Source organism: Zalophus californianus, chromosome 6 (assembly GCF_009762305.2).
Source record: "Zalophus californianus isolate mZalCal1 chromosome 6, mZalCal1.pri.v2, whole genome shotgun sequence".
Taxonomy (NCBI): Eukaryota; Metazoa; Chordata; class Mammalia; order Carnivora; family Otariidae; genus Zalophus; species Zalophus californianus.
The window spans coordinates 104180787-104206316 of NC_045600.1; the positions used below are offsets into that span (position 1 = coordinate 104180787).

General features: G+C 50.0%; 1 protein-coding gene across 11 annotated transcripts in view; it reads right to left on the reverse strand.

The window, feature by feature from the left end:
• DAPK2 (death associated protein kinase 2) overlaps positions 1-25530 on the reverse strand; it is a 132135-nt gene that overhangs the window by 9031 nt on the left and 97574 nt on the right. For 7 of the 11 annotated variants that reach the window (XM_027570887.2, XM_035728045.1, XM_035728047.1 and 4 more), the window contains 6 exons: positions 16966-17095; positions 11541-11589; positions 10711-10737; positions 7409-7588; positions 6322-6367; positions 4011-4645 (listed from right to left, as the gene is read on the reverse strand). In XM_027570887.2, the coding sequence (XP_027426688.2) occupies positions 4037-4645; positions 6322-6367; positions 7409-7588; positions 10711-10737; positions 11541-11589; positions 16966-17095 (1041 nt within the window). In that variant the 3' untranslated portion in view covers positions 4011-4036. Of the gene's footprint in view, positions 1-4010; positions 4646-6321; positions 6368-7408; positions 7589-10710; positions 10738-11540; positions 11590-16965; positions 17096-25530 lie in introns of those variants that run through there. The other 4 variants (XM_035728043.1, XM_027570888.2, XM_035728048.1 and 1 more) reach the window with 4 other exon arrangements.

The window sequence follows — 25530 nt, forward strand, 5'->3', positions numbered from 1 at the left end:
AAAGGCCATTCAGTGCCACAGACATTTCCAGAGGCTGACAGTGGGGTTGGTGGCTGGGCACACAGCCACCTCCCACACGGGCTGGGTGCCTCGCCTGTCAGAGAGAGGTGGGGGGCTGCCGTCTTCATGATCACCTGTGGGGGAGGGTGGGCGGTGCAGGGAGAAGGGCTCGCGGGGGAGACTGACTTCTCCTGCCATTATCACTCTGCCCTGTCCCTTCACTGCCAGCCCCCTCACCGGTTACCAGGCTCTCTCCACCTTTCCTCCCGCAAAGCTGAGCTATCACGTGCCATGTGCATCTGCCTCAGAGCGGGTTCAGCCTGCTGCCTTCCGCAGATGCCAACTCTCCAGCTTCCTTGGGAATCTGTAATCAGGAAGATGTCACATGCTCAGCCTCCCCGACAGCCCAGGGTCGCGTTTGCACAGAGCAGAGGCCAATCTCTCGATATGTGGTGAATGAAAACTCTTCCTTTGTGGCTGATGTGGCCTGGCAGCACCCCCCAGGCCTTCCTCCCTCTAGGTACCAGTGCAACATTCCCCTCCTGACACCCCATCCGGCCACTGTCAGCCCCGCCCTGCCCTTGACTCCACGGTTAGGACACCAGCTGTAGGCATGTGGCGGGGAATCCGGCGGATCCTCCAGCTGGGCGTTCCACAGGCCTCCTTGGGCTCTCCCCTTGGCATCAAGTTCTGATACCACAGGGTGACAGGAGTTGGACTGGCCAGGTGACAGAGGAAGGTCACAGCCTCCTCTAATTTCCCTGAAAGGTTTGGGGGCATGTCTCAGTTCATTTCAACTTGTGTTCAGAAGCTCTTAGGTACAGAAAAGGGCCTGTTTATAAAACATCTAAATAATAAATAGTTACCAATGACAGGACATGAACACAGAGAGGATGATTCCACGACTGGGAGGAAAACCACTCGTGGTTCTGACCCCAGCTCTGGGGGTGACCAGCTGCATGACTCCCGCCGAGTCTTGTCCTGTCAAATGCTGTAAAACGAGAGCGTCTGGTGGTTCGCCTCTCAGTACCTCCCAGCACGAACGGTGAGTGGCCGGTGCCACGATTCTGGACTAACCGCTTTCCCCTCCCTGTTCCCAGTCTCCTTAACTCAAATCAGCACCAACGTCTTACTCCTGTAGTGCCTTTTATCTCGACCTTCACAAGAAAGTCTAACCTGAGTTACTCAGCTGGGGGCTTCTTTCCTTTAGGAAATCTGGTTGTATGAGGTCAAGGTCTAGTGACATGGCTAAAGGGTGAGTAAGTTCTTGAAGAGACTGGAGACAGGTCATTTGTAGCCAGTCTCCCAGGCAGGGCACAGGAAACAGGGCTTCGCTATCTTCCATTTCCGATTCCAAATGCACACACTTTTGGACCTCTGAAATCAGGACTTGTCTTCTAACCAACGGCATCATATCATTACAGTGGGTCCAAAGTGAAGACAGGTGCTCCAGATGAACACACTGCTCCCGCTGGACATCAGGGGCCACCCAACCTCAGACCGTGTGACATTAGATTCTCTGCTTAAGGTTTGTTCAGATCACACGGATTGGGCAAATACAGAAAGCACACCTGCATGAGTACCACCCACCTGGGGCTCCTCTTCTCAGGAGAGGATTTTTCATCCCTCCATCTAGCATTAAGGATGAAACACACGTTTCCTTGCTTTCCCTTTTTGCACGATGGCTTTATTTCTTGGTTTGCCTTCTTCAGTGAAGGTGTCTCAGCTTTGGGGTGGGGGGAGGGGAGGCGGTCTCCTACCTCACTTGGCTTTTTTCTTTCTTATTTTCAGTATCTGAAATAACAATGCATCATGTATTTGATGAAAATATGGTTTCTTACATTTGATAGAAACTGTTTCTGTTACAAATATTATATATGATATTTGAGATGATCTGGCAGGATAATGGAAAAGGAGGTAGGTTTGCATGGGGTCAAAATCTCATGTCTCATCCCAAACCACTTGCCATCTGTGCTGCTCACTGGCCATGCCCTCCCCCCGCCCAGCAGCACAGGCTGCTGACTAGCCTGGCATCCATCATGGCTCCCCATGATTCTTGGGATGAAGGCAGAGCTCTTTAATATGGCAAAGTACCACTGGTCATGCCTCCTCTCCAGACCCATCTACACCATATATATATCCACCTTATCCTCTCCTTTCCAGCTTCCATGCCCCCTCCACCACCGAGCCCTAGCCCTGACAGCTCCGTCGGGAACACTTCTTTCTCCCTGCTTTGCTTCACGGACCTCGCCTCCAGCATCACCACCTCAGGGAAGCCTTCCCCGACTAGATCAAACCCCTGCTGCCAGCTACACACTTCTCTTTCATAGCATGTGTTCCACCTGCACTTCTGTACTTGCAGAATGTTCTAGATTAATGTTGGAATCCTCTTCCTAACTGTGAACTCCATGAAGGCAGGAAATGAGCCTGTTTTCACTCAACATTGTATCCCCAGTGCCAACCCGACTGCCCGGCAGTTGGCAGGTGCTCAAACATTATTTGTCAATAGACGGATGGGTGAGTCTGGGTATCCCTGCCCTATAAGCAGAGAATAAACTCCTGGAGCCTGGGGCAGTTAGGGGAAGCAAGAAAGAGCAACAGAGTATCATCAGAAGGGTGCCACTTTTACCACGACCGTGGCCTTGGGCAAATCACAACCTCTCTGTTTCCGCATCTTCAAATTGGGAATAACACCTACCCTGCCTATCTGACAAGGGTGTTTTGTGAATCTGTGAAGTCAGTTTGAAATGATACCATCTGGTCCCTCACCCCCAAGCTTCTAGCCCAGTGCCAGGCCCACACTCCACCATGCTCTGTCCATATGAGCTGGCTGACTAGCCCCTCCAGGGAGATGACCTCACACGGTCCTCAGGGAGGTGTGCTCAAAGCTTGGCGTCAGGCGGGGACCACTGAGCCTGTGCTTCCCAGTCTTAAACTCTCTCAGAGTTTCTCAGCCCTTTCAGGGTCCCAGTGCCCTAGGTACATAAGAAAAGGGACCTTCTTGTTGAGTTCCTTTCGGTCTTCATTCCTAACACAAGTTTGGGGCCTTTAGCTAGAAGGGGTAGAGGGGAAAAGGGGGAGATGCTGCCCCTCGCCTACTGCTCTGCAAGCTGATCTTCAGACAGGGATAGGGCTAGATAGGACCCACGAACCGCACCCTCCAGGACCCACTTCTTGGGACAATTGTCTAAAGGAATGGGGCATTCTACTTATACCTGGCAGAATACATGAACTAGAGGAAGTTGCTAACTTTACCTCTGGACCTGAACTTCAACGTGAAGGTGGATATTTATAGCAAAGTCTCACTATTTCTTCCCATAGACCTCATCTGAGGGTCAGGCTTCTTAGGTTTCTGTTCCATCCATATCGACCAGCTACGAAAGACCTTGAGTAAGTTACTTGTCCTCTCTGTATCAATTTCCTCAACAGTTACATGGAAATAATAGTAACAACAATAATAATACCACCCACCTTCCTGCTCACAGAGTTCTTTAAAAGATCAAAGACGGAAGTGCTCAGTAAGTGAAAAGCCAGTGCAAATAAAAGGTAATATTTTCTCCGTGCATTTTAAATCCCTCCTTCTGTAGCAGGAAAGCACCACACTGGCTTATTGTTATCCTTAGCTAAGGCAAAGATTGCCCTTTAGTCTGCAGTCCCTAAGGCACAGAGATGGGAAGTGAGGTGTGAACAAATCCATTATTACAAATCAATTATCAAGCATCTCCCCAGGGCCAGCCATCCTCCCTCCAGAGAAGGGTTTGCGGAGGGGTATTCACTTGCAATTGTTTAAACAGCCTGCTGTTTAAACAGGCTGCTCTCTGTGCCAGCCACCCTCCCAGAAACCCAGGTTGGTGAGAGGAGGTGCAGAATGAATAACTAGCTAGCACCTTCCTGGTTCTGGATTCTGTGAAGGGGGTGGAAGGCTCTGCTACAGACACACACCCCACAGCATAATTCTAGCTGATGCCCTGGCAGGGCACTTGGAAGCACGCTTCTGCAAATCATCCAGGATGCATCACCGACTAGATTCTGGTACTCAGAGCTTCAAGCCGGCCAAGACTTCCTTGCTGGCTGATCTGTCGAGCAGCTCCACTAGGGACTCCCTGGCGTCCCTGTGGAACATGGAGCCCAGGCCATCTGCGTTCCTATTCTCCAGCTGGAAGCTGCCCACCAGTTCCTGGATCCACTGTAGGTCTGCTGAGCACTCCTGCCTTAAAGCTTCAAACTGTGCCTGCAGATGGTCCAATTTCCTGGCCATGCTTCCGAGGCAGTCCCCTGTGGCCTGGATGTCTTCTCGCAGGAGCTTCTTCAAGGACTCCACTTTGCGGAACTCGTACTTGAGCTGGGATAGGTCATGCCGGGCACTCTCGCTCTCCTCTCGGTACCAAGCTTCCTTCTCGTTGTATATGGAGACCAGGGCCTCCACATCGTCCTGGATGGTGTCATGGGTCCCTGCCAGGGCACGGCATCCCTGGTCGACCTGAGCCACGTCCTCTACTACACGGGCAAAACGCTCGAAGTTGACGTAGGTGTTATTGGGGGGCATGCTCGAGTGGCATTTGAGGGTGTATTCTCTCAGGCGCTTGGTCTTCAGCTGGGGAGGTTCTGTCTTCTGCTGTTCCGGGGCTCTGACTTCTCCTTTGGACTGGTGGGTGTTTAGATAGAACAGCCAGAATTAAGTTGATGCCTGATCTGAAGGACAGTTCAAGGTGCAGGCAGAAGGCACACATTCACTGCACGCATCAGGCCACGGGGAGGACCACGGTGGGATGAGCATCCCCACAGATGATGAATAAGATTAAAGAGTACAGGGGTGCTGGCTGCATGCTCACTTCAGGGTGGGGGAGGGGTCCATGGCCATTAGAGGAGGTTTCCACACGCACAGCATTTAGGGAGCTCACACAGGCAAGCAGGCTATAGACAGGACTCTGCAGGCATCCACTCAAAGGTAGGAGCAGACAAGGCCATGGCTGACAGAGGGGAGCTGAGGGACCTTTCTCCTTCAGGGCCGGTTGGCATCCCAGGCCTAGGCAACTCAGCACACTAAGCCTGAGAGACTCCCTCGCTCTGGGCTCTGGGCCCACTCCAAACCTAGAGGGCCCTTGGCCTTCCCCATCCTTTAATGAGCAGATGAGCGTGACCTTCTCCGAAGCATTCCAGCCCTCCCTGCCCTCCATCCTCCACAGGCCTTATTCTTGTGCATCTGCACGCTCAGATCATCCTAGCCAGCCCTCTCCTTGCAATGCAGGTGAATGGGAAATCTAGTGAGACCCAGGGAGTGCACATCTCATCAGTCAGCAGAAGTAGGGCCAGAATCCCGGTCTCCTGATTCTCACCCCACCAAAGTGTTTTGGTTTTTTTTTTGTAAGTAATCTCTATGCCTTGTGTGGGGCTTGAAGGCTTGAACTCCCAACTCCAAGGTCAAGAGTCACATGCTCTGCAGCTGAGCCAGTCAGACACCCCTCGGCAAAGTGCTTTTAACTAGCACTTCACTGTGGGCGCCTGGGTGGCTCAGTCGGTTAAGCAACTGCCTTCGGCTCAGGTCATGATCCTGGAGTCCCAGAATCGAGTCCTGCATCGGGCTCCCTGCTCAGCGAGGAGCCTGCTTCTCCCTCTAACCCTCCCCCCTTTCATGTACTCTCTCTCTCTCTCATTCTCACTCTCTCAAAATAAATAAATAAATCTTAAAAAAAAAACAAAAACAAAAACTAGCACTTCACTGTACTGTGACTAGACAGCAAGACCCTCCCCAAACCAGCGGCTGGAAGCCCAATTACGAAGCAGGTTAGGCGGGGAGTCGCCTTCGTGCCCCCACATCCCCAGAGGGAACAGCATTGCTCTGGGGGTGGCCACCTCTCTTCCCCACCAGGCTTCCATCTCTGAGCCCTGTTCTGGTCAGAGTGTCATCCTTTACTCTGAGAGCCGGAAGTTAGAAAGAAGGAGGCTTGGTTACAGAGTTGAGGTTTTAATTGTCATTCCTTTCTCTCTACAACTTGTGAGTCCTGATTTCTGCTTTGAGAGTGCTAGCGACACGTCCTCTGACAAAGTACGCCTTGTAAGATGGCCCCAAACATAAAGGGTTTCAACGGAGCTTTGTGAGGTTTCATTTCATAAGTCACCTGAACCTGTGAAATATAAACTTAAACCTATGAACCTAATTTGAACAAATCCAGACCATTTGGCACCCCTGCCCGGCTTTCATCTGTGCCTGAGGGTGGGTGTTTCTAGCAAAGGTCTTTCGGTGGGCCCTCTGCATCTGGCCACCCACCCAGAGAGATTGCCGACCTGCCTGCTCACTGGCACTCCACACCATGCCCTTACCGTGATCCAGGGATGTCTGAGAGCCTCCTGGATTGTGAGCCGTTTCCTGCAACGAGGATCAGAAAACAGTGATGATCCATCAGGACAGAAGCTGAGAGCAACGGTCTCCATTCTTACTCTTGTCAGACCCGCACTGTGGCATTCTTTGACCATTGCCATCGAACCAGAATAATGGGGGATGCAGAGACGGATGGGGAACTGGCTGAAGTCCCCGCATTCCAGAGAAAGTGGTCCAGACAGGCCCCTCAGTAGAGTGACATTACGTAAACCCTCATCTTTGGTCCCGAACTTGAAGGGCCTAACGCCACACTCTATAAGAGTCATTAAGTGCTCTTGTGAGCGTTAGCTCTCCACAGACCACGAAACCTTGGTGTTTTTCTATTTGCTTCCCAGATCCCTCTTCCCTCCTTCCTGCTCTGGTAGGGACCTGACCTAGCACTGCCTTTGGATGGGGAAACCAGGCCCCTGCCCTTTAGAGGACCCCATTCTGGCTCTCTCTGAAGTCTGTGGGACCAAGGGGACATGGCCTTCTAGAATCTGGAGATCTCATTCCTGTCCCATCTAGTCATGCTCTGGGCACCCAGCACCTTAGAATCCGCGGCCTATCTCCTGCTTTGACTCCAGAGCCAAGGGGCTCACCCTGGGCCCTAAGAAGGGGTAGGATTAGCATGTCTCCTATTCTCCCACTTACTGGCCCCGCTGAGTCTGCCTCCCCCAACTCCCACCTGAATTGGTTTAGAAACTCTGCCACCTTCCTTTTCAAATCCTAGTTCTGGCGCCTTTGGGACAGACGGGAAAAGATGATGTGCCCGAGAGAAACACAGGCTGATTTTCAAACGTGCACGCGTGCACACACATACACACAGAGTTATTTGTATTCTGGCAAGAAAGAAAGCAGAAAGACTTGAGCAAGCAAGATGAATGCCAAGTCTCAGCTAATCCACACTTCTCAGCACCCGCCCAGATTAGACCACAATGGTGCAGATGGCAGCCCATGGCAAAGTAGGGACAGAATGACATGTCTTTGGGAGAGGGGACAGGAGAAGCTCAGTATCCAAGAAGCTCATGCCTTCCTCTCTCTTCTTACCGGGTGTCTTTAACCAGAAGCTTCCGAATGAAGTCCTTGGCGAGCTCACTGGTCTGGCTGAAGAATTCCTCGTCAAAGTCATAACTCACTGCTGTGATATTTGCTAGCGTTTCCTGCTTCGTGTCTCCCAGGAAAGGGGATGCTCCACTTAGGCTGAGCACACAGAGAGGTAACACGTGACTGTAGGTAAGTAGACAGAGGTGGGGGTGATGGAGTCAGGGAACCCTGACTCGTACTATTGCATGGGGATGGGAGGCTCCTAGCAACACCGCCTGGCCCCCTCTGGGCAGCCAGTCAGCAGCCTTTTCAGCTAACAGTTGAATTCAATCTGCTTTATGGAGCTACTACTAAGTATGTGACAGAGAGAAACTGTGTCTGCAAGGAACTTAAGAGGAGGGACATGGCTCTTCATAATCCCAAGCAGAATAAAGCAGAAAAAATGGAAGACCAGATGGAGGACTGGGGGAGCACAGGACAGAGGGGAAACCCAGTGCAGGCTTCATGGGGGAGTTGACATTTGTATCAGCTGCGTTTTGAAGAATGAAGAGGTTGTCAGCAATCAGAGGAGATGAAAGTTCTTCTAGACTAAGGGAGCAGCTTGAGCCAAACCTGAGAGGTGTGGGAAGAGATGGGCCATTAGGGCCTAGATAGGTGTGTGAAGTTCCCTTGCAGGGTTTGTCAAGAATGTATCATTCAGATAGTGACTCCCAAATCTACTGTTTCCTGACTCATATTGGGATACCTCTTATGGGATACCTCTCCCTAGATGTGCCATTGTCACTGTGCCCTAACCTCCCTCCATGAGCTCCCTGCCTTGATTAATGATGTCCCTTCACGGATGCACCCAACCTAGAACACAGGGACCACCTCTGACTCTTCCATCCATTCCCTCACCACATCTAACTGGCCCCAAACTCTTGTTGGTTTTATTTACTAAATATCTCTTGCAGGTCATCCCCAACCCACTGCCACTTGATTGGCATAGTGGCAGCAAGGTACACTGGGAAAATTTTGATATTTCAGTCCTGGATTTGAATCCCAGCTCTGCTACTCAATAGCTGTGTGAACCTAGGTAAGTTACTCAACCTCTCTGAGCTGCAGTTTCCTTCTCTATAAAATAAAGAACATAAAAGCCTCCACCTCACGTGATTTTGTAAAGAATAAATACACTGGGGCGCCTGGGTGGCTCAGATGGTTAAGCATCTGCCTTCGGCTCAGGTCATGATCCCAGGGTCCTGGGATCGAGTCCCGCATCGGGCTCCCTGCTCAGAAGGGGGCCTACTTCCTCTCCCTCTGTTGTTCCCCCTGCTTGTGCTCTTTCACTCTCTCTGTCAAATAAATAAATAAAATCTTTAAAAAAAAAAAAAGAATAAATACATTGACAATGCTCCGGGCAATATTGCTCATTCTAAGCGCTCTGGAATTGGTGGCCATTATTTCTGTCTTTGAACCCAAAGAACCTTCTATGACTCCCCATTTTCTACAGGATCACATCTAAACTCCGGGGCAGGACATCACAAGTTAGTTCCTGCTACCTCCTCAGGACATTTCACCACACTTAACAGGCACACTGCTTCCTTCCCCAGCAGACAGCCCTTCCCTCCCTTTCCACCTACAGAATCAATCTCACTCTGTACAGCCCAGTTCAGATAAATCTCAATCTCTATCTCGTTAAATCTTCCACAGCCCCAGCAAACCAGTGCCCCTCCCAGCCATGTCTCACAGAGACGTGTTCATACATCCAGCGTGACTTTGGTCCCACTGAGTGCGACTTAGCTGTGTGGTGTCTCCCCCCCGACACAGACAGCTCCAGGCAAGCAGGGCAGACCTCCTTCATGTCAGCATCCTGCATGCCTGGCCCAGCGCCTGCCACAGAGCAGGCACTCAAGAAATTGTGTGGGACTCCAATGAGCTGCAAGAAGGCTATGTGCCTTGTACACACTGAAATTTCTCAATATTTCAATACGGAAATCAGAGTTTTGAAAAAAAAAATCAAGGTTTCAAGAGCCAACGCAGAATCTGGAACCATCGAGCACTGCATCAGATTCTTTCTCTGCATCCAATTCCTCTGGGGCTTTTAAAAAGTACTGATGCCTAGGCGCACCTGGGTGGCTCAGTCCATTAAGTGTCTGATTCTTGATGTCGGCTCAGGTCATAATCTCAGGGTCCTGGGATAGAGCCTTTCGTAGGGCTCTGCGCTCTGCGGGGAGTCTGCTTGAGGATTCTCCCTCCCCTCTCCCTCTGCCCCCCCCAACCTGTGCGCACGTGTGCGCGCGCGCGCTCTCTCTCTCTCTCTCAGTAAACACATAAATCTTTTTTAAAAAACTGATTAAAAAATAATGATGCCCAGACTCCATCCCTAGCAATCCTGAGATAATAGATCTGCAGTGGATCTGGGCAGCGGTAGGTATTAAAAGGTCTAACGTGCAGCCAGGATCGAGACCTTCCTCCGCAGCTCAGGGGGGTCCACCACGTCCTACAGAGCTTCTAGTCTGTGGGTTGCTGGAAAAGTCAGAGAACTGGCGGATGGGGGTTTGGGGCGCTGGAGCCCCCACGGCGCCTCTGGCTGCGGGCGGACTCTTACCCAGTGTGCCCTAAAAATAGCACATCCCAGGTGTGCAGTGAGGGGAAGCACTGCTGGAATGCACGCTGACTCATCAGCCACGTGCCACGTGCCAGAGCCGCGCCGGTAGCTTTGCACGTGGCGGCTCATCTAAGCCGCCCAGCACACCCGTGGGCAGGAAGTTTGAGATTCTTATTTTCCTGATGAGGAAAACAGGCCCAGAGGTTAAGTATCTGCCCAAGGCCACAGAGATCGAAAGTGACAGATCCACTGCACATGGAGCTCCACGGGAAATGGCTACTTAAGCAACTTAATACTTCGGGGCTGGGAAAGAGGCTCTGGGGAGAAACAAGAGAGCTTGTGAGAACTGGGGAAGGAAGGGGAGAGGGGGGAGAAAGACGCGGGATCGGGGAAGGCATGGCAGCCCGGAGGGCCGGACTAAGGCTTCTGGGCGAAAGCCGACTTGGTCACAGGACGTGCAGCCTGGGTGAGGCTGAGCCTGTGTGTCTGGCCACAGTGGGGATGCTGACAAGGCTCCACCTCCGCCCCGGGGCCGAGCGTCTGAAACGGAGCTAAGAGCACAGACCGCCAGGTGTGCCGTCTGGATCGAACACATCTGGCTCACAGGAAATGAGGAAATGAGGAAAATCAGTAAATTCAATCGGCCTGCCCCTCTCTCATTCCTCCCGGGTCCCCTGGATCCAAGCTAGGTCGACGCCCCGGCATTGGGGATACTCACAGGATGTATGTGATGACGCCTATGCTCCTGAAAAACAAAAAAAAACAGGCCAGTCAGAGCCACCTGGCTCTGGTCCCAGCCCAGCAAGGGACTCCCCCGAACGGTCCTCAGGGGAAGGGGTCACTTGCCCCTCCACGGCGGCCTAAAGATGCCATCTTAAGCCCATGACCCCCTCCATCCTGCCCCTCAGCAGCAGCCAGGGATGCGTCTGGAGTCATCGAGCTCTGGACATTCAATCCGAGGACCCGAGTTCAAGATCAGGCTCTTGCACTTGCAGGCTGTGATTGCGACAAGTCCCTTATCATCCATCTCTGAGCCTCTTTCTGGTCATAAAATGAGGGTAATGAAAACTACCTCACAAACCTGCTGCGTGCATTTTAGAAAACCAGGCAATCAGGGTACTCAGCCAACTATAAAGCCCTGTGCAAATGAAATGAGTCCTCTCTGTGCAGAAAATCCGCTACAGTATCCCCGGGCCCCACCCAGTGCTTAGAGCCTAAGAGGCTCTCAGTGATCACTTGGTTAACTGAATGAGCTATCGTTACTATTTCTTTTTCATGGCTGTGGCAGGCCTCAGGGCTGAGCCTGTACTTGCAGCCTCACTTCTCCCCTGGTCTCTGTGTGGCCATGTTCTAACTGGCCTCAGGTCCAGGCCTGGCTGCCTCCAGCTGCCTGGGCCGCGGGTCCGGCACACTTGGAGCAGCCAGAGGCTCCGAATGTGTGGAGAAAGGGGTTTTCATGGTCGAGGGGGATGTCAGCCGGAGCCGGGGTCTGAGGCCTGCTGCCTTTGAAAGGATCCCTAGGTCACGTGGGTGGCCTGTACAACTTACCACATGTCAGCCTCCAGGCCCAGGGGCTCGTAGTTCACAATTTCTGGAGCTGAAAGAAGCCATATTGAAGAATCAGCAGGAGAATGAAAATGAGAAGACATGGCTCGAGAGAATTTTAGGGTGTTTGGTGACAAATGTCCCTCTCCTGAATCCTCACTAAGGAAAAATCAGAGCAACAGATGGAGATAATTCTGGGCCTAAGAATTTTGAGAAATGAAGTTGCCAGTTATTCTGGTGGAAAGCTTTTACACAGAGGCCTTCGTAGTGAGGAAGAGGGACACCTGGAAGAGGAAGAGCAGGGTGGCATGAGGAAGATGCAGGAAGGGGAAATGGGGCCTAGCAACAAGGCCTGCTTTAGAACTCTCTGGTGGAAACCAGTCAGGTCAGCGCTGGAAGGTGATAATAAAGAAAAGAAGGCAGAGGGGGAATCCACATTCCTGAGTCTGGCCTGAAAGAGGGGCACCTCCCCACTGAGTTGAGAAGGAAGACATTGTGGGGCCAATGACATGATGAGCCTGAGGTGCCCGAGGGTCATCCAGGCAAACATGTCCTGGGAACGGGAGAGGGAGTCAGAACGATCAAAACCTGAGTCATTCATTGTACAGGTGGAAACAGGAGCTGTGTGGATGACATGGTGACCAGGAGTGGGTGCAGAGTCTAGGAAAGAAGATTCTACCCAGGACAGAAGAGAGCCAAGTGCTGCCCAAAGATCCAGCAGGCAAGCACTTGGAAAGTGAGTAATGTCCAGAAAGTGCCCGGATGGTGGAAGTCGAGATAAGAGTGTAGACGACGCCATAAAAAAACTTGGCCATGAAACAGAGGAGAAAGAGAGGTGAGTAGCTAGAGAAGAGAGAAGGGCTGAGCCTGTTTGATCATAATGGCAAAAGGGAGACAGTGGGAAAGGCGTTTCTTCATCTAGAACAATATTAAAACCACTGCATCTAGGGGGTGTGCCCACCTTCCCACCTGTCCCTACTTTGAGACACAAGGAACCACTTTTCTGGCTTATTTTTTAGCTTCATAAAAATGATGTCATACTAGATATGATGTAGTCACTTGGTGCCCCCCCCTTAACATTATGCTTCTAGCATTCATTCAGGGTTCATCCAAGGTCTTTCGTTTTCACTGCCATGTAACAGTCCACTGAGCAAATATATAGCATCTTCCCTTCACGGTCCTCTCAGTGATCATTTGGATGGTTTCCACTTCTTTTCTTACTGGAACAACATTGCTACGAGCTTTTTTTGCACACGTCTCCTCACAAACATGAAAGATTTCCTCTTGGACAGTGATTCATGGTGCGGTCTGAAGACAGTCCCTGGTCCAGACACACCAGGTACAGAAATTGGGAGTAAGCATTTAGAAACTCGTAGAGCAACTTGACATTGCCGTGACATTCAAATTGTGATAATTTTTCTAGGGATTTATTTTTCTCGTATCTCACTGAAGAAGCAGTCCAGGACAGATTGAAGACTTTTTTTTTTTTAAAGGATGTTAGCATTTTATTTTTTTTTAAAGATTTTATTTATTTGAGAGAGAGAGAATGAGAGATAGCTTTTCCCAGTCTTTCACCAAAGAGAGTTTGAGAAACACAACTCATTTTCCAAGCTTATCTGCTTGATATGCATATACACGCACTTCTGTCCTCTGTGTGCTTTTGTTGGTCCATTTTCTTCTGTGCTTTCCTTCTTTCTTGTTTTTTTTTTTATTACTTTTCTTATTGTTTTCCCCCCTACTTATATTTTTGTAATGGCCACTCTTGAGACTTTAGAATGGCTATGTAACAAATTCTAACATAAAGCAGTGTTTTGACCTTCCTTTAACAATACAAGAACCTTAGAACACTAATTTCAAGCACTCTGTCCTAACATTTTCTTCAACTTTTAGTTCTTATTTTAACCCCACAATTAAAACATTATTATCATCATTTTAAACAGAAAGTGTTTATATTTGCCTATTGTTTACTCATTTCTTCGCTCCTACTACTTGTTGCATTGAGACTTCCCCTCAAAGGTCATTTTATTCACAAGCACATCTTTGGGAGTTCTATTAATAAATGCCCGTTGGTGGTTAATTGTTTCATGGTTTGTCTTTTTTGTTGTTCATTTGTAATTTTTTGTTGTTCATTCTTGAAATATAACATTCCTGGGTATGCAATTATGGGTCCTTTTTTTTTTTTGAGGATGTAATTGACTTTTATTAAGCAATTCATGAATCAGCATCCCATCTAGCAAGTAGAGATATGCTCCCTATTGGTTTTTTATTTTTCCTCAGCTCTTCGAAGGTAATATTCTATCAGACATCGGCTTCCATTGTTGTTTTGAGAAGTATGCTGTAGGTCTAATTTTTTAAAACTTGTATTGATTGATTGATTGATGATCTGTCTTTTCTCTCTGGCTACTTTTAAGATGTGTTTGCCTTTGGTAACTTATAGTTTAACTGTAATGTTAGCTTTAGTATAACTATAATGAATTTACTTTTATTGTTTTCTGTTTGATATACATGTCCTTTCTGTGTCTGGGGATGCACGTTTTTACAACAGTTCTGAAAATTCTCAGCCATCTTCTTCAAACATTGCTCCTCTGTTGTCTCCATTCCCTCCTCTGGGATTCCAAACAGACCTATGTTAGGCTTTCCATTTTTACCCTCTTACACTTGTCCTCTATTTCATATTCCCGTGTCTTTGTCCTTCTGTGGTATTCTAGCTAATTTTTCCAGCTCTGCCTTTCAATTTTTCAATTTTCTCTTCAGCTGTGTAAAATCTGCTGTTTAACCCATTCACTGAATTTTAAATTTCTAGGAATATATACTGAATCTCTCAAACTTCTATCTGGTTCTTTCTAGAATTTGCCTGCTCATTTTTGACAGTCTCTTGTTGCTTGCTTATTCTTGTGTTTCTATCTTTTATTTCTAGACACATTCCATTTATTTTATACTCAATATCTTATGTCCACGGATATCTAAGTCTTGCTGGCCTCTCCCTGAAACGCTGATACATACCCTTGCCTTTGGGAGAGGTCCTTCTACTGAATTCCTTTGCTGCTCACAGCCCCAGGTCTAAGTTCATTTCACTGGCTTTGGAGGTGGGCCCAGTGATGCTGGAGGAGTTACTACCCTTAAAGATTTCTCTTATTTCCTATGAGTTCATAATTTCATTAAAAAGAATATTTTTCTCAAGAATCCAGTTTTGTAGCAGGAGGGCTTTTGGAAGACCAGATCCACCACACTCCTAGAGGCTGGCAGTAATAACTTTTCAACACTGTGCCCCCAGGTTCAAATTTCAAAGGAATGTGGGAGAAGGACAAGTGATTATAACCCCGTTTCTCAGGAGTCCTGGGTAAAGAAAGTCATCATAATTTGGGCAGGGACCTAAAGAAGTCACCTTACATATCTGTGAGGCACAAACAAAATCAGTTCTGGGCTGGAGCTTGGTCATACTGGCTCACCAGAGTCAACTGTGTGCATCTCTTCCCAACCCTGAATTCAGTGACAAGTTGGTAGCTTAAAATTGGCAAATGCTATAAATCAGGGTTGTGTTTTGTTTTGTTTTGTTTTGAGACCCCGTTGTTAGACATTAAACAGCATACCACTGGAAAAAAACCTCCACAGTCTGGCCTACTCATCAATATCCCACTCACATGGCCAGTCTGATGATGGGAACTCTCTGCTCCATCCGGAGTGGACAGTGAACTATCCCCAATAAATGCACTAATTTTGGCCCTGCTATAAACGACTGAACCTGGGATGTGCTCCTCCTCTACCCTGGCTCTGTCCCCATCCCTCTTCAGACACTTCTCCCACCCACAACACCAGCCCTTTGTCTCTCATTGACTCAAGGGCATGGCTGATCCCACTGACTTTGCCAGAGTGGCCATCTTGTTTGAATAGTCTTTCAGAGATATCTCTATCATTCACTTTATAATTAATCACATTCTGTCTTGTGACACTTCTTCCACTATTGCCCTGAATTTCTTGTTGAACCATTTGTTGTTGATTAACACTTGGTATGAACTTAACTAAATAAATATATGCATTTTATCTACATATGTGAATAGTGGACAGCAACTGCTATCTTGGACAAAGTTCAAGAATAGATGTCTTGTGCCCCGGGTTCAAGTTGGTTCTGCCACCAACTCACTGTGTGACCTTGGATGTGTCATTCTGAGTGTGACTCCTTGCCATGACTGTGTCTCCAGTACCTCACCTAATATCTGTTAAACAGTAGATGAAGAATAACCATTGCTTGACCTTAACTAAAATCCCCTAGCCTTCCAATTCCACATTTGTTAAACTAGACCAGATGACCTAAAAAGATCCTTCTAGCACTCTTACTTGATGGTTTGATGTCTTGTTTCCACAACTAAATTGTAAGCCTCCTGGGGGGAAGGTCTTTATAGAGAGATGACCCAGTGTAACCAAAAGAGCACAGGCTTTGATGTTGGCTGTATCTACATTTGAATCTTAGCTCTACCACCTACTGGTTATTTTGCCTTGAATACAGCATTTGATAGAGAAAATAATTAAATCCGCTTTATGAGGTTGTTTGAAGATAAACTGAGATACTGTCTGTAGGGCACCAGCATAGTGCCTGGCACCGCAGAAAGTTTCCCCTACCTTGGGGTCTCTGGGGCCTTGACAGCACTGTTCTAGAACGGCCGTGGATCCATCAGAATGGATGATCTGACACATTCTATTTTCCTTTTTGATTAGACTGTGGTCAGAAGTTTCCGCCTCCAGGTTTGGTGGAGACCACACCCTCCCTCCATTTCCAAGACCACTCCAACTCCCAAAGCAGAGAGACGGTGGTCCTCAGTTCTCATTCCTCTCCCTTCTGCAAGGCTGTCTCTCTAGGACCCCCAGCCTGCAGCCCCAGTCCCATGAGGGGGTTTCTGGGGCCTGAGCCAAGGCTGAGAGAAGCAGAGGGAAGACAGTGCTGCCAGGGCCCTGCTCCCGGTGCCGCCCACCCCCCATGCACGAATAAAGGCCAGGCACACAGGAGAGGTGAGTGGGCAGTTCTGGCATTTGGCAGATGATTTCCCTTTTCCTTTTCAGGAAATCAAAAGCTGCTCCAGAGAAATTTGAGTTTATGGGAATGCCAGAGGGCGAAGTAATTTTAAATCTTCACAATAAATTCCACTAAGAGCAGGGGGGTGGGGCCAGCTCCGGGAGGGTCTGACTCAGAAAAGACCTGTAGCCCCACCTGGCCTCCCCCTCCCCCACTGGGTGCTCAAAGCCAGCACCTGAACTCTTACCTAGAAGACCAGCAGGACATTTTATTTCTAAGGCGGGGCTGGGGGGGGGCACTCTCCAAGGCATCACCTCTCAGCCCAGAGACCACAGCCCTAGACACAGGGTTTATTCCCGGAATTTCTCTACCTTTTGATCCCAGATGCTTTTGTGGGAGAGAAACAGGCCTATAACTCACCAACAAATTCTGGCGTCCCAAAAATGTTCTTAAATTCAACTCCATCTTCTATTTCATGAGCCAGGCCAAAGTCAATCAGCTTGATGTGTGGAATGGGAATATTCTTGTCTAACAACATAATGTTTTCTGGCTGGAGAACAAAAAAAAAAAAAAAAGAAGGAAAGGAAGAAAAGATGGTAATTAAAGCCCTGTTTTGTGTCTTCACTTTGGGGTTAGGGTGAGGTTTGGTATTCTTTTTTAGGAGACTAAAACTCTTGGAGCGTCTGGGTGGCTCAGATGGTTAAGCGTCTGCCTTCGGCTCAGGTCATGATCCCAGGGTCCTGGGATCAAGCCCCACATCAGGCTCCTGGCTCAGTGAGGAGCCTGCTTCTCCCTCTCCCTCTCTCCCTGCTCATGCTTTCTCTCTCTCTGTATCTCTGTGTCTCAAATGAATAAATAAAATCTTTAAAAAAAAAAAGAGAGAGACTAAAACTCTTTCTTGTTTTTGTGTCCTGTATTTTCCTGCCAACTCAAAAACAGGCACGGTGCTGAGGGCAAGGCCCAGGTTTTACCAAGCCTGCTGCTTATAGCAGAACCAGAGACCTTAGCTTCTGTCTCTGAATGGCAGATCCCTTTAATGCAGTGCCTGTTTCCCGATATGTTAGATGGGGCCAGTGAGAAACTTGCAGCATTTCCTGTAAACAAAACCACTGCCCCCATGTGAGGATGGGAGGGGTGGGAGCCTAGCAGCCTAGCCTCGGTTTACACTTGGCTTATTAACCTTTGCTTCCTGACCACCTTGTCCCCCCGGCTGGCCAGCTTCCTGTTGACAAACTCCCCTCCTCTGGACTAACCACGTAGCTCACACTTCTCTATGTGTTTAACTGATTTTGGCCTTCGGCAGGACACGGGGGACAAATGCACCTGATTTCCAGGGAAAACAGCAGCTGCCCAGGCTATCTCCAGCGTCATAGACAGAGGCTGTCAGATCTGATGCAACCGTGTGGGTGTGTGTCGGGTGGGGGATGGCCCTGCCCTGGCCTCATCCGCCACAGGCTCTCAGTGAGGCCAGAACGGGAGCCTGCCCTTCTCACTCCCACCCAACCACTCAGAGTCCACAGTGGGTGAGCAGGTCGCTCTGCTTCACCCTGTCCCCTCCCACTCCCTGCCATGAGGGTCCTAGGCTCCATTCAAACGGAATGTCCTGAAAACATACATCTACACCAAAACAACACATGTCACATTTGACATCAAATGTCAAAAGGGAAAACAAGACAGATGTCCATCAACTGGTAGATATGGTGTATCCATGTAGTGGAATCCTATTTGGCCATAAAGAGGAATGAAGGCAAAGGAAAAATAAAAAGGAATGAAATATTGATACTTCTGCATGGACGAACCTTGAAAACATTATGCCGGGGACGCCTGGGGGGTTCAGTCGGTTAAGCGTCTGCCTTCAGCTCAGGTCATGATCCCAGGGTCCTGGGATCAAGCCCCGAGTTGGGCTCCCTGCTCAGCGGGGGAGTCTTGCTTCTTCCTCTCCCTCTGCCCCTCCCCCCACTCATGCTATTTCTCTCTCTCTAATAAATAAATAAAATCTTTAAAAAAAAGAAAAAGAAAACATTATGCCAAGTGACAGAATCAGTCAAAAAAGACCATGCGTTATAGGATTCCATTTACACAAAATATCCTGACAAGGTAAATACATAGAAAGAGAAAGTAGATTGGTAGTTGCCCAAGACTGGGGGGATGGGGAGTGACTGCTAATGAGTATGGGGCTTTTTTTTTTTTTTTTTTGAGTGATAAAGATTTTCTAAAATCGAGTGTGGTGTCAGTTGCACAACTTTGTAAACAGTACACTTTACATGGGTGAATGGTATAGTATATGACTTATTACCTCAATATAGCAGTTTTAAATAAATTAAGAAAATCAAATGTCCCTATTTCCAAAGTCCTAAAGAATTTCCCACCTTGTACCTTGGATCACATTATCTGTTCTACCTAGAGAGCCTTCTGCTTGATCTGCCCATTAAAATCCTAGCTGGGCTTCAAAGTCTACCTCAACTCAGCTAGCCCTTGAAAGCTTTCCTCACTGAGCACCCCTCCCCCACACTCACCAGAAATGAATCTTCCTCCCCAGTCCCCTTGGTGCTTATTTGACCCTTTTTGTTATGACATTTGTCACACTCTCTGTTGCCCAACAGTCCTTGTTGTCACTGCCCTAGCTCCTCTACCGGACCCTCAGCTGGAGGGAGGGATTCAGGTCTTTGCATGTTCACCCCTGCAGTGCAGAGCATGGAGGCAGGCAGGCAGGCTGAGTGCGGCCCTAACTTAGCCGGACTGATTCTAAATCTGGCCTGAAGACACTCCAGGTGCCGCAGCCCGAACTTCCTGGCTCTCCGCGACCTCATGTCAGAGGGGCTGGAAACTTTCACTCAAGGGAGCTGGCTGAGGCCTCCCCCAACTTTGAAAATAAATAACTAATACATCCCTTTTTGCATTTTTTTTTTAACCTTATTTATCCTTTTTCCCCTCTGGAGATTTCTCTCCACTTTTATTTTGAAAATGTGTCAAAGCCCTTTCCCAAGCCAAAGCAGGGTCTTCAGCCCTGCAGAAAGGAGAGTAGGGACAGCGGAGGTCAGGAAATAGGACCCAGACAGATGGCCCCACTCCAGTACCCCCAATCCAGACCTCCAATGGCTGCCCCTGGACCCCAAGTGTCCTGGCACCCCATGCAGTGAGCTGTGCCCTCCCCACTGCCTACCATCACCCTGGCGGCAGGGGGGCGGGGGTGGAGAAGCTTCTCCTCCCTCCATTCCACCACATTCTTTAGTCACGTTATAGGGAACTTCCCCTCCTCTCCAGGGAATGGCCCTGAGGCTTGTCTCAGGGGCCGAGGGTCAGGGCCTGAGTCTTTCTGATGAGCAGTGTGCTGGGGGCACAGCACATTCTGCCTGAGGATGGGAGCCACAGTGGACAAAGGCAGTCACAGCGGACCTGGTGTGGTGACCCCCAGGATTATGGGGGAGTAGGAACTGGGTGGGGAACATCAGAGAAGAAGGAAGAACAATGGGAGGCTGAATCCTCCCAGGCAGCACTGCTCCGAATGCTGAGAAGCATCCTTGCCTTACGTCCTCTCACCTCTAGCGTCCCACAGCCTAGGAGAACTAGCCTCTCCACTGGCTTGTGAAAACCTCAGGGCCAGGCCACATTTTCCTACCTGAGTCCTGCCTGGCCCCACAAGTTCCTGTCCGCCCCAAGAACCTAACACACAGCAGGTGACTTCTCCCCCGCTCGGAACATTCTTCCTGCACAGTCCCTATCCCCAACCTGGTTAATTTCCTCTTCACATTTCAGTAAAAATAGTATCTCCTCCAGAAGGCCTACACGTGTGCGCACACATCCTCCCCAGTTCCCATAATGCCCTGTGCTTCCCCGATTCCACTGTCTCAAGGTGACGGCTTACTTATCTGTCTCCCCACACCGGGTTACAAGCTTCCTGAGAGTTCTGTTCCTCTTCTGGCTACAGAGCCTGGCATCCACCAGGTGCTCAGTAAATGTCCCCTGAGTGAAGACAGCTATTTGGCTGCACTGTGCTAACCACGCACGTGACATACTTTATACCTCATCGAACCCTCCCGATCACCTTCTGCAGTGGATGTCATCATTCCTCTGTTTCAGAAAGAGAAACCAAGACTGAAATACTGGCTTGTGAACAAGAGGCTTTTAACCTCTATCTGTTGGGACTCCAAAGCCTCTGCTCCTAACAACTAGAGTAAATGATCTTCCTTCCCTGGGGCTCAAGTGTCCTGGGAATCTATCCCAGGGGGAAGTGGGAATGCTGTTTGGGCCTGGCAACCTAGGGCAGGCTTGCACACTGGCACAGCAGGAATGTTCTGCTAGGTGGGCAGGCCCCAGACTCTTGTCCTGCCCTCATCACTCACACACTGGCCCACCTGGACCAAATGTACCTTCAGGCTCAGACCTGCCCTGACCAGGAGTAAAAAGGAAAATAGGCCCTCTATCTGCAGCTCCTCTTGCTTTCAGAAGGGCTTCCTTCTTGCTATCCCAGCCTCCACGAACCCAGCCTGATGCTACCCAGGAGGCAAGGCAGGGGCTGACATCTTCTGAACATTTACCAAGGCAAGCAGCCCACTACTGCTCCACGTCATCCTTGCCAACAGCACTGTTATCACCCCCATTACACAGATGAGGAAAAAAGCACTCAGAGAGCCAAAGCACTGGCCCAAGGTCCAACACCTCATAATGGCAGAGTCAGGGTGGGTTTCCTGGGCAGTCCAGCCCCTGCTGGCCACCACATCACCCATTTTGGTTAACTATCTTTGGTGGTCCCCGCTGACCATGAGAGAAAGCTCAAATGCCCGGTCTGATATTTGAGGCCTTAGGGCTCTGCTCTGGCTGCTCCATGCTGCCTTCCCAGCCTCATGGCCCATCCCCTCCTTGCACCTGCCCCCCATCCCCTCCAGGTGGCTATTACCACACCCAGAATGACAGCTCGGTTCCATCCTTCGCTCCAGCTCTTCCCCTGGCCTAGAATGCCTTTCCTACTCCCGTCACGTTTCAGAGACTGTGCCTCATCCCTGCCTCCTTCTACTTACTGCCTTACTTTTCAGTGAAGTGGCCCCTGGCCTTGGGCTCTAACCGGCTTGGCGCTGACAATGCTTATGAGCAAGTGGTCCTCCGTTGCAGGCTGTCTCTCCTAATGTGACACTGCTCCTCTCCTGGGTGGTGGCCTCCCCGGGAAAATTCAGATCAGCGCTGTTTCCTGGCGTCCCCTACGGTGTCTTGCATCCTGCATGCTTCACTGAAATATGCTGACATGCACTGAAAGAACTGGGAGTTAGTGGCCCTTCTCTTTCTGCCCTGGGGAGGTCCTCCATCACCTGTAGGGGGTGCCCTAAGGGCACTCCTCCCACAGGGCTGCTGTAGGCCTGGGTCAGAAGGGAGGACGACAGAGAGGATCCCCAAGGGCAGCCTGAGGGCCAGCAAAGCAGCAGCTCCCCAAGGTCTAGGTTCTCAGCTTCTCTGCTCCCCCCTTCCCAAACAGAGTAGGGCCCTAGAAAAGATCCCGGGCCTGGGTACTGGGAAATTCCAGTTTCACCTCCACCACACAAGGCCATGTGAACTTGAGAACACCATTTCCTCTCTCTGGGCCTCAGCACCCCCCAATTCTAAAATAGACACTGGATAAGATGCAGAGCCCCTTTGAGCTCAAGCCTCTGCAACTGCAAGGTGGCCCCACCTCCCAAGCTGACTGGGCAAATTCCTACTCCTCTGGGCCCCAAGGCAGGACATACGAAAGGTTCAGGTCTCCTGGCTCCAGCTCAGGAAGGAAGAACAGGCCACTGTGACCACAGACTGCTGGGCCCAAGCCAGGCTGCCCTCTAGGGTAGTATGATCCTATCCATCTGTCCTCCTCCAGCTTTATTTACTTCAACCAAATACTACCCACATACTTGGCATCACCTCCAAAGCATGGCTACAAGGAGGGATCACATTCCCATAGGTGCCACCACTGCCCAGCACAGGCCTTGTGGAGTTGCTACCCCAGGAGGTGAAACTGCCCTCACCTGTCAAAACAAATCCACCCAGTTCAGCCCACGAGGCAGGCAGCTGCGGGAGAGGCCAACATGCCCCACCGTGTCCCAGTGGATTTGGTCAGAGGTGCCTGCTATGGTGCTAAACCGGAAGCTGGTCCTCTGGGCAGGACCCATGTGAGTAGGTGATCCCCACCAGTCCAGTACAGTGTGTCCAAGAGCCCCTGTAGGATGAACGCACACTCAGGGGGCTATATAGTAAGGTGCAAAAGGCTTGAACTTAGAGTCAGGCGGGTCTAGGTTCAAATCCCAGCTCTGTCACTCACAGTGAAACCTGACAGCCAAAGTCAACGGACCTCTTGCAACCTTGGTTTCCCATCTGTAAAATGGGACAACACCCCCATGGCACAGGGTGGTTCTAAAGACCCAGAGAGATGGTCCACGGAAGGATCAATGCCCAGCATGATTTCAAGTAATGGCGGCTATGTCCATTCACTCCTCTCTGGGATGTAGGAATGACAAGTCATCCCCGGAAACCTTACTGAATCCCTGCTGAATCCCCTGTGCACATGCCCTTTCCCTGACTTGCCCCCTGTCCCACTCATCCTCACTCCCATGTCACCCCTACAATGTTCACAATGTTGAGGCTGCAAGGGACCTCAGAGATCATTTAGTCCCGTCATGTTGCAGAGCCACTCAAAGAGGTCAAGAAACTGCCAAGGTCACTGAGCAAGGAGCAGAACCCAATCTCCTGACCCCCCCCCCCCCCGCCGGCCCCCAGTGTCCTCTCCAGGTGCCTGTCACTGGGTGAGGCTGCTTAGCTCAGCAGAGCGGGGGCCCAGCCAGTTTGTGCCCTGGGGACAAGGAAGTTGCTTATGAACCTTCATTGCAAATGTCGAGCACGGCCCCAGATCATTCAGGAAGTGCTGGGCAACCTGAGCAAGCAAGGCTGCGTGCTGCCAGGCCTCTCTGGGCAGGTCTCCAGAGTGCTGCAGCAAACTCCCCCCTGGCACACTACAGATGAGACCATAGGCAGCCCCTTCCCGCAAGCCTCCAGTGTGGCCCGTGCACAAGGTCCCCCTCTATCTGGCATTCAAGGCCCTCCTACCTCTGGACACTCACCCCTCCGCCACATCCCAACGGACCTCCTTATCTCCCTTACCCCAACCTGCAGTTCACTCTGCTGGAATGGCCTTCCTCACAAGCTGCTACTTCCCCCTACCCCCAGCTCCGACACATTCATTCTGGAACGTGTTCTGTGACCCCCACCCTCCAACACATACAGCTAGTTGTTTCCCCCCAGCGCCAGCAAGTTACCCTTGGTCAGAGCCTCTGGCGGCGAATCAACTGCACTGTAGTTCCTTGTGTGCCATCTCCCCACTGTCCTGAAGCCCCAGGAGGAGGATTGGGGCCCTGCTTCTCGTTTCCACCCCTTGCACCCAAGAGTGGCTGACATTGCAATTCCTGGATACCCAGGAATTGTTTCCTGGACAAATGAACAACCAGTGCAGTCACATATCCATCTCTTGCACCTTCAGCTTTTAGGGACTCAAGATATATAATGGCTAAGAGCTTTAGAACCTGGGTTCCAATCCCAGTTTCGCCATTTACCAGTCCAACACTGGGCAAGTCACTTAGCCTGTCAGCGGCAGGTTTCTCACATAGAAATTAGTAGCTCACGAGGGTTACCAAGAGGATCAAACAGGGTATATAAAGTGACCTGTTAGCATCACCTCTGTGATTATTTCCTTGATCATGTCTCTCCTTCCCAGAATGAGGGTCTTTATCATCTGCCTATTGAACTCCTACCCATTCTTCCAGGCCCAGCCAAAATTCTATCTCCCCCAGGAAGTATCATCTAAATCTAAATACCCAGCCCAGCTTCCTTCTCCCAGGTCCACACGTGTGTAGCAACCTCACCCCCCCCGCAGCACCCACCACTGCCGAGAGCCCTATGTGTTAGTCCCGCCTTCCCAACCAGATCGCACACTTGCAGAGGGCAGGCCTGCTTTGCATGTTCTGTGTTCCTAAAAGCACCCAGCCTGAGGTTTCAGTACAGCCCAGCCTGTAGCATTTAGTTTACAAAGCATTCATACTCATTTGATTCTCACTCTCCGAGGCAGGTACTATCATCATCCCCATTTTACAGATGAAGAAACTGAGGCTCAGACAGGTTAAGTGCTTACTCAAGGTGCCTCAGTAATAAGTAGTGCAGCTAAGGTTCAAGCTCTGGCTGACTCCAGATCCTGTGTGCTCTCCCCTCTCCCCTGTCGCCTCCCTTCTTCTAGTTGATACAAGGGAGCCTGCTGGGGTCACCCCTGCCTGCTGGCAAAGTGGGCATGTCCAACTTGGCTCTGGTGCCTCAGCAGCTTCCTGTCCCAGCTCCATGTTTTTCCCAGAAAACCCACAGCTGTGGCTTCAGGAAGGGCCCCAACTCATTTGCATTTGGATTTGTTAAAGCACAGCTTCTGGCCACTCACTCATGGCCTCCTCCTCTGGGGAAGGCTGCTACATGGCTCCGACCTTCCATCGCCCTGTCTGGTAAAGCAGAAGGGAAAACCCACTCTACCTGCCTACTCTTTCTCTAGGCTCTGTGGCATGGAGAGAAATAAAAATTCACTTTTAAGGGCATTCAGGACCACTGGCTTTCGGCCTTGGGCCAATAAACAATGCTGGCTCTATGGTTTGTGCCAAACTAGCATTTGTGGTGGGCTTCCCCTGTACATCACCTTATTAGATCCTCACAGCCACCAAGAATGTCCAATGGAAAAAAGACAGTCTCTTCAACAAATGGTGTTGGGAAAATTGGACAGCCACATGCAGAAGAATGAAACTGGACCATTTCCTTACACCACACACAAAAATAGCCTCCAAATGGTTGAAAGACCTAAACGTGAGACAGGAGTCCATCAAAATCCTAAAGGAGAACACAGGCAGCAACCTCTTCCACCTCAGCCACAGCAACTTCTTCCTAGAAATATTGCCAAAGGCAAGGGAAGCAAGGGCAAAAATGAACTATTGGGATTTC